The sequence below is a fragment of the Microtus ochrogaster genome, chromosome 10, assembly GCF_000317375.1.
Source record: "Microtus ochrogaster isolate Prairie Vole_2 chromosome 10, MicOch1.0, whole genome shotgun sequence".
In the NCBI taxonomy this organism is placed as follows: Eukaryota; Metazoa; Chordata; class Mammalia; order Rodentia; family Cricetidae; genus Microtus; species Microtus ochrogaster.
In genome coordinates, this window is record NC_022016.1 from 62,522,154 (window position 1) to 62,531,828 (window position 9,675).

Sequence of the window (9,675 nt, forward strand, 5' to 3'; positions counted from 1 at the left end):
AAGGAAATCTGTCAATGTAATCCACCATATAAATAAACTGAAAGAAAAAAACCCATATGATCATCTCATTAGATGCTGAAAAAGCATTTGACAAAATCCAACACCCCTTCATGATAAAGGTCTTAGAGAGAGCAGGGATACAAGGAATGTATCTAAACATAATAAAAGCAATATACAACAAGCCAACAGTCAACAAGAAACTAAATGGAGAGAAACTCGAAGTGATTCCACTAAAATCAGGAACAAGATAAGGCTGTCCACCCTTCTCCATATCTATTCAATACAGTACTTGAAGTTCTAACTAGAGCAATAAGACAACAAAAGGAAATTAAGGGGATATGATGGGGGGAGAGTCTTCTGTTTTGTCTTAATTTCATTGGTTAAATAAAGAGACTGCCTTGGCCCTTTAATAGGACATAAAATTAGGTAGGCGGAGTAAACAGAACAGAATGCTGGGAGAAAGAAGCTGAGTCAAGGAGTCGCCATGATTCTCCCACTCCAGACAGATGCAGGTTAAGATCTTTCCTGGTAAGCCAGCTCGTGGAGCTACATAGATTATTAGAAATGGGTTAGATCGATATGTAAGAGGTAGCCAATAAGAAACTGGAACTAATGGGCCAGGCAGGTTTAAAAGAATACAGTTTCCGTGTAATTATTTCGGGTAAAGCTAGCAGTGCGGGCGACCGGGTGCAGGGACGCAGCCCACCGCTCCTATTACAACAGATATAAATTGGAAAGGAAGAAGTAAAACCTTTGCTAAGGAAGAAGTAAAACCTTTGCTATTTGCAGATGATATGCTAGTATACATAAATGACCCTAAAAATTCTACCAGGGAATTGGTGATAAACACCTTCAGCAATGTGGTGGGATACAAAATTAACTAAAAAAAAAAAAAAAGAAAAAAGAAAAAATCAGTAGCCTTCCTATACACAAATGATAAATGAGCTGAAAAAGAAATCAAGGAAACATCACCCTTTACAATAACCTCAAATGATATAAAATATCTTGGGGTAACTCTAACCAAACAAGTGTAAGACCTGTAAGACAAAAACTTTAAGTCTCATAAGAAAGAAATCAAAGAAGATATCATAAAACAGAAAGATTTCCCATGCTCTTAGATAGGTATGATCAACATAGTAAAATGGAAATCTTACCAAAAGTAATCTACAAATTCAATGCAATCCCTATCAAAATTCCATCACAATTCTTCGCAGACCTCAAAAGAATAATACTCAACTTCATATGAAAAACAAACAAGCAAAAAACCCAGGATAGTCAAAACAATCCTGTACAATAAAGGAACTTCTAGAGGTGTTACCATCCCTGACTTCAAGCTCTACTATAGAGCTATAGTAATAAAAACAGCTTGGTATTGGCATAAAAACAGACACATGAATCAATGGGATCGAATCAAAGACCCTGACATAAATCTACATACCTATGAACAACTGATTTTTGACAAAAAAGTCAAAATTGTACAATAGAAAAAAGAAAGCATCTTCAGCAATTAGTACCAGCATAACTGGATATTGATATGTAGAAGAATGCAGATAGATCCATAGCTATCATTACATACAAAACTCAAGTCCAAGAGGATCAAACACCTCAACATAAATCCAGCTACACTGAAACAGATAGAAGAGAAAGTGAGAAGTAGCCTTGAACGAATTGGCACAGGAAACCACTTCCTGAATATAACACTAGTAGCACAGACACTGAGAGCAACAGTTAACAAATGGGACCTCCTGAAACAGATGTTTCTGTAAGGCAAAGGGCATGTTCAATAAGACAAAATGAAAGCCTACAGAATAGGAAAATATCTTTGCCAACCCTACATCTGATCTCCAAAATATACAAAGAACTCAAGAAACTAGCCATCAAAATACCAAATGATTCAACTAAAAAAAATGGGGTACAAAAATGGGGTACAGATCTAAATACAGAATTCTCAACTGAAGAAACTCAAATGGCCAAAAGACATTTGAGGAATTGCTCAACATCCTTAGCCAGCAGAGAAATGCAAATCAAAACGACTCTGAGATACCATCTTAAACCTGTCAGAATGGCTAGAATCAGAAACACTGATGACAGCTTATGTTGGAGAGGATGTGGGGTAATGAGAACACACTTCCATTGCTGGTGGGAGTGCAAACTTGTACAGGCACTTTGGAAATCAGTATGGCGGTTTCTCAGAAAACTAGGAATTAACAGAACTACTTTGAGACTCAGCAATATCACCCTTGGGCATAAAAGGATGTTCAATCATACCACAAGGACATTTGCCCAGCTATGTTCATAGCAGCATTATTTGTAATAGTCAGAACCAGGAAACAACCTAGATGTCCTTCACTGGAAGAATGAATAAAGAAAATAGGTACATTTACACAATGGAGTATTACTTAGCAGTAAAAACAATGACATCTTGGAATTTGCAGGCAAATGGATGGACCTAGAAAAATACCACCCCAAGTGAAGTACGCCAAACCCAGAAAGACAAACAGGGTATGTACTCACTCATAAGTGGATATTAGACATAAAGAAAAGGACAACCGGGAAACAACCTACAACCCCTGAGAAGCTAGCTAACAAGGACACTAGAGAAACATGCATGGATGCCCCTAGGAAGGGAAATTAGGTAAGATCTCCTGACTAAATTTAGAGGTGGGGTGAAGGGAAGGGGAGGAGAACATGAAGGAAAGGGATGGTTGAGTTGGGGGAGGGCCAGAGAGGGAGATCAAGGAAAGAGATATCTTGATAGAGGGCACCATTATATGGTTAGGGAGAAATCTGGTGCTAGGAAAACTCCCAGGAATCTACAAGGATGACTGCAGCTAAGATTCCTAGCAATAGCAGACAGATAGCCTGAACTGGTTTTCCCCTGTAATCAAATTGATGACCACAGTAATTGTCATCATAGAACCTTCACCTAGTAAGTGACGGAAGCAGATGCAGCGATCCATGGTTAGGCACAGAGCAGAGCATCCAGAGTGCAGCTGAAGAGAGGGAGGAGCAATTATATGAGCAAAGGGCCACTGGTAATGGGACCAGGATTTATCCCCAGTGTATGAACTGGCTTTTTGGAACCCATTCCATATGGTGGAATACCTTGCTAAGCTGCAATTCAGGGGGTGGGGTGGGAAGGGGCTTGATCCTGCCTCAACTTGATATGGCCACTTTATAGACTTCCTATGGGAGGCCCTTCCCTTTCTGAGTAGTACATGGGAGGGTGGGTTGGGGGAAGGTGTGGAGGTGGAATGGGAAGAGGAGAGGGAAGGGAACTAGTTGGTATGTAAATTGAAAAAACCTTTTAAATGTTGTACTTTATCCCAAACTTCATGCCTGGCTTCATTTGATTTTACTTCTGAAATGTTAGTGATTATTCTCTGGCAGCACTAAGTGTATACTTAAGAAGCCAGCCCTCATTTTTCCCTGCCGAAAGTGAAGGATGCCAGTAAAAACACATGACCACAGCAGACTCGGGGCATTTCTCTCACCGTCTGAGCGCTGGGTTCAGGGGATTAATAGGCTCTTTACCTTTGGTGCCAGGTGGCTGCAGATTATCTCCAGTCAAAGAACACCAGCCCACAGGAAAGATGTCCCGGGAGTCAAAGCGGCACCAATAATCAAATGCACCTCGCCACCCATCAAAAGTGACAAGCACCTCTGAGCCTCGAACTTCTCCAATAGTGGCTGGGCAAATGAAATGAGGGTTCTTTCTGTCTACAGCTTCTAACTTCATTCCCATTTTGAAGAAATTGTGGGAAGGTGATGGTGGCTCCTAGATGAGAAAAAGAAATATTCAGACCTACCTCTAAGTTGTGAGGTGAATACACAAATCAAACTTCAAATAAATTCACTGCCCACTCTATTCTTTTCTCTTAGCAATGAGTACCTGGCTGGAAACAACCCTCTACTTTGCCATCCTTTCAGCATTATTTTGAGGTGTTCTTTCTCTTTCGTCTTCAAATGAATTAATCAGCTTTTCAAGATAGATAGAAAAACTATATTGGATTTGAACTGGAACTGACTGCAATGCATTTAGACTGACTTGGGAAAAAATAACATTCATTACTGATAACATTAAACCTTATCTATGAACATGATAGCCTTTTCCATTTAAAATTTCTTTAATATAGATTTCTCCTTTATATAAAAATTTAAATCTCCTTTGTAAATATGTCACACTTAAAATTTTTTGTTACATTTATTCATTTTGTATGTGGGTGTGTGATATATGTGCTATGGCACATATGTAGTTAAAATACAACTTAAGGGAGTTGATTTTTTTCTATCATGTAGGTTCCAGGGATAAGACTCAGGTTATCAGGCTTGGCAGCAAGCACCTTTATCCACTGAATCATCTTGCCATTTCTTTGTGCTTACTAACATTTTTAGGCATATTAATATTCCATTTTAACCATGAATGGTATTTTGAAAATTTATTATCAAACTATGGAGGCTGGAGAGATGGCTCAGCGGTTAAGAGCACTGGCTGCTCTTTCAAAGGTCTTGAGTTTAATTCCCAGCAACTACATGGTGGCTCGCAACCATCTGTAATGAGATCTGGTGCCCTCTTGAGGAAGAGACCTGGTCAGTCGTCCTCATCAACTTAGACCATGAAATCCAATATGGACAAGTTCAACAGATCCACCCATGCATGGCTGGCTGCCCATGCATGCTTCAGCATTGCTAGGGCATAAATTTCTTTTTTTTCATTCAAAATTTCTAGCTGGGCGATGGTGGCGCATGCCTTTAATCCCAGCACTTGGGAGGCAGAGGCAGGTGGATCTCTGGAAAGTTCGAGGCCAGCCTGGTCTACAAGAGCTAGTTCCAGGACAGGCACCAAAGCTACAGAGAAACCCTGTCTCGAAAAACAAAAAAAAAAAATCTGTAAGGTAGGAATAAATGATGCTTTAAAAGTTGATCAATATACTGATTAATAAATGAAATTCTGTCTGATTTATTTATCAATCACTGAGAGATACACATAGAAATATTTCCTACTGATTGCAGGTTTTCTAGTTTTGTTGTGTGTTGCAGAATGAGGCCCTCCGAGCAAAACAGCTGCCATCTTCAGAGCAGCTGTGTCTGCTTTCAACAGATCAGCACTAGCAGCCCGCCGGTGTTCCCTCAGAGAAAAGGTCACTGGGCCCTCTCCTGAGTTGTGGCTGCTCTTAGGGTCTAGTGAGGTACTAGAGTACATAGGCTTGGAAGGCTCTCTGGAGAGAGGAGCTCCACCTACTTATGTAGCTACAGGGAAGGCATCATCCATGCTGGATCCAGGGTAGCTGCTGTGAGGTCACTTACATTCCCGAAAGCAACCCTTCACTGTGCTCTGGAAATTTGCCCAATGAACTCACTGAGTTCCCTAGGATGAACTTTGCTTTGTCATTAGGCCTTATAAGGAAAGGCTAGACAGTGCCTACAACTTCCTAGTGAAGGAATTCCCACACCTTCATTGATTGTCATTTTTTCCTTCATGTACTCTGAGGCTATTTTTATGGAGCACATGTACTATGATTGTTTTGTTTTCTTGGTGAACTGTATGTTTTAATCATCACCTAGTGACTTCTTCAGTATTTTTTAGTATCAACATCTGACTTAAGTATATATCAATTTTATCTTTTATGCTCCCCCCTCTTTATATATATGCACATATACACAAACCACACACATATACATATATTTGATACAGAGTTTTAAAATGGATCCATGACTTGCCTGGAGCTTGCTATATAGACTACACTGTCCTTAAATGCAGAGATATACTTGTTGCCTCCTCTACCTCCCAAGAGTTGGAAATTAAGGCATGTGCCACCCTGTCTGGTAACTACTATAAATATTTTTATGTTATTACATTTAAGTAGTGTCTGTTCCAAATGGTATGTTGTAATTAAAAAGTTTCTCATGATAACCAGGGTATCAGAATACTTATTTATTTACTTATTTATGTTTTTGAGAGGAGGTCTATGTTTTCCAAGTTTGACCCAAATGTCTAGGTTAAAGGGATTTTCCCATTTTAGCCTCCTGAAAACTTGAACTGCATACAAGTAGGTACCACTGAGTCCATTTTCTTTCCTTCCTTCCTTCCTTCCTTCCTTCCTTCCTTCCTTCCTTCCTTCCTTCCTTCCTTCCTTCTTTGTAGCATGAATTCTAACTATTCTTAATAAAAGCCTGGAGTCAGATACTAGGGGGTGAAAGCTGAGGGATCAGAGAAGCAGTACAGCCAGTCACTAGAGAGACCTTTTACCCCTACTGAATCCTCAAACCAAAAGGGCGATCCTGTCCTCAGATGGTGTCCTATGATGGACTGCTTCAGACTGCATCTCGAGACTGCATCCTCGGATTGCAACAGTCTCCACCAAACCTCAGACTGCATCCGAGCTTGTCTCCTTCAGATTTCTCTCTCTGCCCAGCCATATCTCTTCCTGTCTCCACTTCCCAAGTACTGGATTAAAGGTGTGAGCCACCACTGCCTGGCCTCTAGTGGCTTAGCTCTGAACTCTGATCTTCAGGCAAGCTTTATTTGTTAAAACACAAACAAAATATCACTGCCTTTATTTATTTATTCATTAATTCATTCATTCTTTTTGGTTTTTCAAGACAGGGTTTCTCTGTTTAGCCCTGGCTGTCCTAGAACTTACTTTGTAGAGTAAGCTGGCCTTGAATTCGGAGATCCACCTGTCTCTGTCCTCCAAATGCTGGAATTAAAGGTGTGCGCTACCACCGCCCAGCTATATTTATTACAGATATGTTACTGTCTATGTTTCTATTTAGCTTGATTTATGGTTTACTTTTAAATTAAGTTTCCTATACTTTCCTTCACTTACTGAGAAGTTAAACATTCTATTTGTAAGTGTTTTGTGGATCCCTTAAGATTTTAACTACATGGCTGATACACAAATTCTTAAACATCTTTCTTTATTAAAAGTTCTTCCCTTTTTCTCCTTTACTGACTCAGAAGTTATTCTATTATAATTGTTTTGTGGATTCCCTTAAGAATGTAACTGTATAGATGACATACTCTAAACCATCTTTATTTCTAGTCCTAGACAATGGAAGGACTTTAGATGGTTTTAAACTACTCCTGAGTAATACTGTGATAAGTAATTACTTCTTACATTGCTTTTACTCCTGATAAACAACTTTTGTTATTATTATTAGAGTACATAGAATCTACATGTTAACAAACCCATTTCCTCCCCAATTCTTCTTAAATCTCATTCCTACTTGTGGTTCAATTGCTTTCTTTCTTAAACACACTCAGAAACTATGGTAGGCTCTGCCTACATTGGTCTGTTTGATAGTCTGGTTTTTAGCTCCATTCTGAAATGGGAGTGTGGTTAGATATCAACTCCAAGGTAGATAGATGACTTAGTACTTTGTGACATAATATATCGCCTTTCCTTTGAACTGCTGCTGTGGAGAAATGTGCTGTGGTTAAAGTAACCCCTATGAAGGCATCCTGCTGATTGCTTGCTCAGACTTTATGTTTTGACCTTAGTTTCCTACAGTTTTAAGACTGTCTTATTCTTATAATGCACATTTGCTTTGATTATACATGCTGGGAAACTCATGATCTTTTCAAATGCAACTCCTTTTTACTCTTTCTAACTAGTCTTCCTAGGTTTCATGATCTCCAAGTATGAAGCTTCCTTATATTCTCCTTGTTTTATCTCCTTGGTAAGTACTTCCATTTCTTTATTTCTCATTTTATAGTCTGAGGGGGAAACTCCTTATAGATAGTATATTTTGGTGTATGTCTTTTAAGTTACATATGTGCTATTAATCTTTAATACCAAAGGTTTAAAATGTCTCGTTTCATTTTCAGATGTTCAATTTGGTCCTTTTAAAAATGTGGCGTTTAAAAATGGTGTTTTGAGCTATTGAGATGGCTCAGTGGTTAAAGGCACTTGTTGACAAGTCTGATAATTCAAGTCCCATCTGCAACATGAGTTTCATCCCCAGGACTCAAAGAGTGGAAGGAGAGAACCCACTCCTATAAGTTGTCCTTTGACTTCCATATATGTATGTTATGATAGGTACCCCTCCCTACAAAATAAAATAAATATATAAATATAAGTTAAAAATAAAAATTATTTCATATTTCTTCTAGTTCTTCAGGCATTTTCAAATACTTAGGTTTTACCCTATAGCTGATATTTGTATTGTCTACAACTGGGGTGTCTCTATCATGTGAAGTCTAGACAATCCAAACACAAGGGAGATGGCTGCACCCCAATTTCTTCACAGAGTCTCTTCCTGAGAAATGTCACTATCTTTTTCACTAAGGGCTAAAATGTAAGTGATTGGGCCAGGCCCTAAGATCTACTTAACCTTGCATGGGTCCAAACCTCATCTTGTGTTTTACCAAGATTCTATAAAGTAAGATTGGCAGAGCCCCATAACAGCTATGCATTTAGCACATATGTTTAACACTGCTGTTTTTCTTTTTTTTTTTCAAGATTTTTTTTTTTATTTATTGTATACACAGTATTTAGCCTCCTTGCATGCCTGCAGGCCAGAAGAGGACACCAGATCTCATTACAGATGGTTGTGAGCCACCATGTGGTTGCTGGGAATTGAACTCAGGACCTCCTTAAGATCAGTCAGTGCTCTTAACCACTGAGCCATCTCTCCAGCCCCAACACTGCTGTTTTTCTTATTTTCTAGTAAGCTACACAAAGCACGAAGGAGAGTATTGATGATTCTTCCCCATACACCCACCTCACAGTTTGAGGTATTTCTCATTCTCAAGTGGCCCAATATATTTGAAAACCAGAATGCTCTTATGATTTAGATTTAATTACCAGCACAGGCAAACTTAACTCAGTCATGTCCACAGTAACTCTCACCCTACTGGAGAACTTAACTACCAGCAGACTGACTTTCTTCTTGAGGCACAGAAAGAATAAGCACAGGTTATCCATCCCTATTCTGTCCCTTACTAGCTATGTGATTTTAAGTAAATTCCTTACTCAGAAGCAGCTAGCTCAGCAGGTAAGAGCACTCACTGCATACTCATACTCTTGCAGAGGACCCAATTTTCACTCCCAGCACCCACATAATGGTTTACAACCACCTGTATTCCATTTCCTGGGAATCTGACACCCTCTTCTGGCCCTCATGGGCACAGGGCATGCATGTGGTACAAATGCATTATTATGAGCAAAACACCCATACACATGAATAAATAAATACAATTAAAAACTTTAAAGTATGCTTCCCTAATGATTAAGTGAGTTGAGTAATTCTTCATACATATAAGCTAGATGTGGGTAATAAATATGATAATATGTATAAGGCTACAAACATATTATAGATAATTCACATTTTCCCCTATTTAGAACACAATCTACAGAACTCTGTAAGAATTATACCTTTAGGTTTACACTATATTTCATAGTTCTAATAAACACATCTTAATTTTTTAGTAACCCTGTTACTAGACATAAAGATATCTATAGATAAAGTCAGAAAAGATCTTATCAGATAGATTATCTTGTTATTGATAGCTAGAACCCCCAAACCAGAAATCCTGTCTCGTTCTTTTTTTTTTAATTAAAATCTCTTTTTTTAAAAAATATTTATTTATTATGTATACAATATTCTTTGTGTGTGTATACCTGAAGGCCAGAAGAGGGCACCAGACCTCATTACAGATGGTTGTGAGCC

The 9,675-nt window shown here is 38.7% G+C and overlaps 1 protein-coding gene across 8 annotated transcripts in view; it reads right to left on the reverse strand.

Moving 5' to 3' along the window:
• Positions 1–9,675, reverse strand: part of Scmh1 (Scm polycomb group protein homolog 1) — a 93,118-nt gene that overhangs the window by 47,380 nt on the left and 36,063 nt on the right. For all 8 annotated transcript variants that reach the window (XM_013348359.2, XM_005353322.2, XM_026781769.1 and 5 more), the window contains one exon: positions 3,535–3,778. In XM_013348359.2, the coding sequence (XP_013203813.1) occupies positions 3,535–3,778 (244 nt within the window). The remainder of the gene's footprint in view (positions 1–3,534; positions 3,779–9,675) is intronic.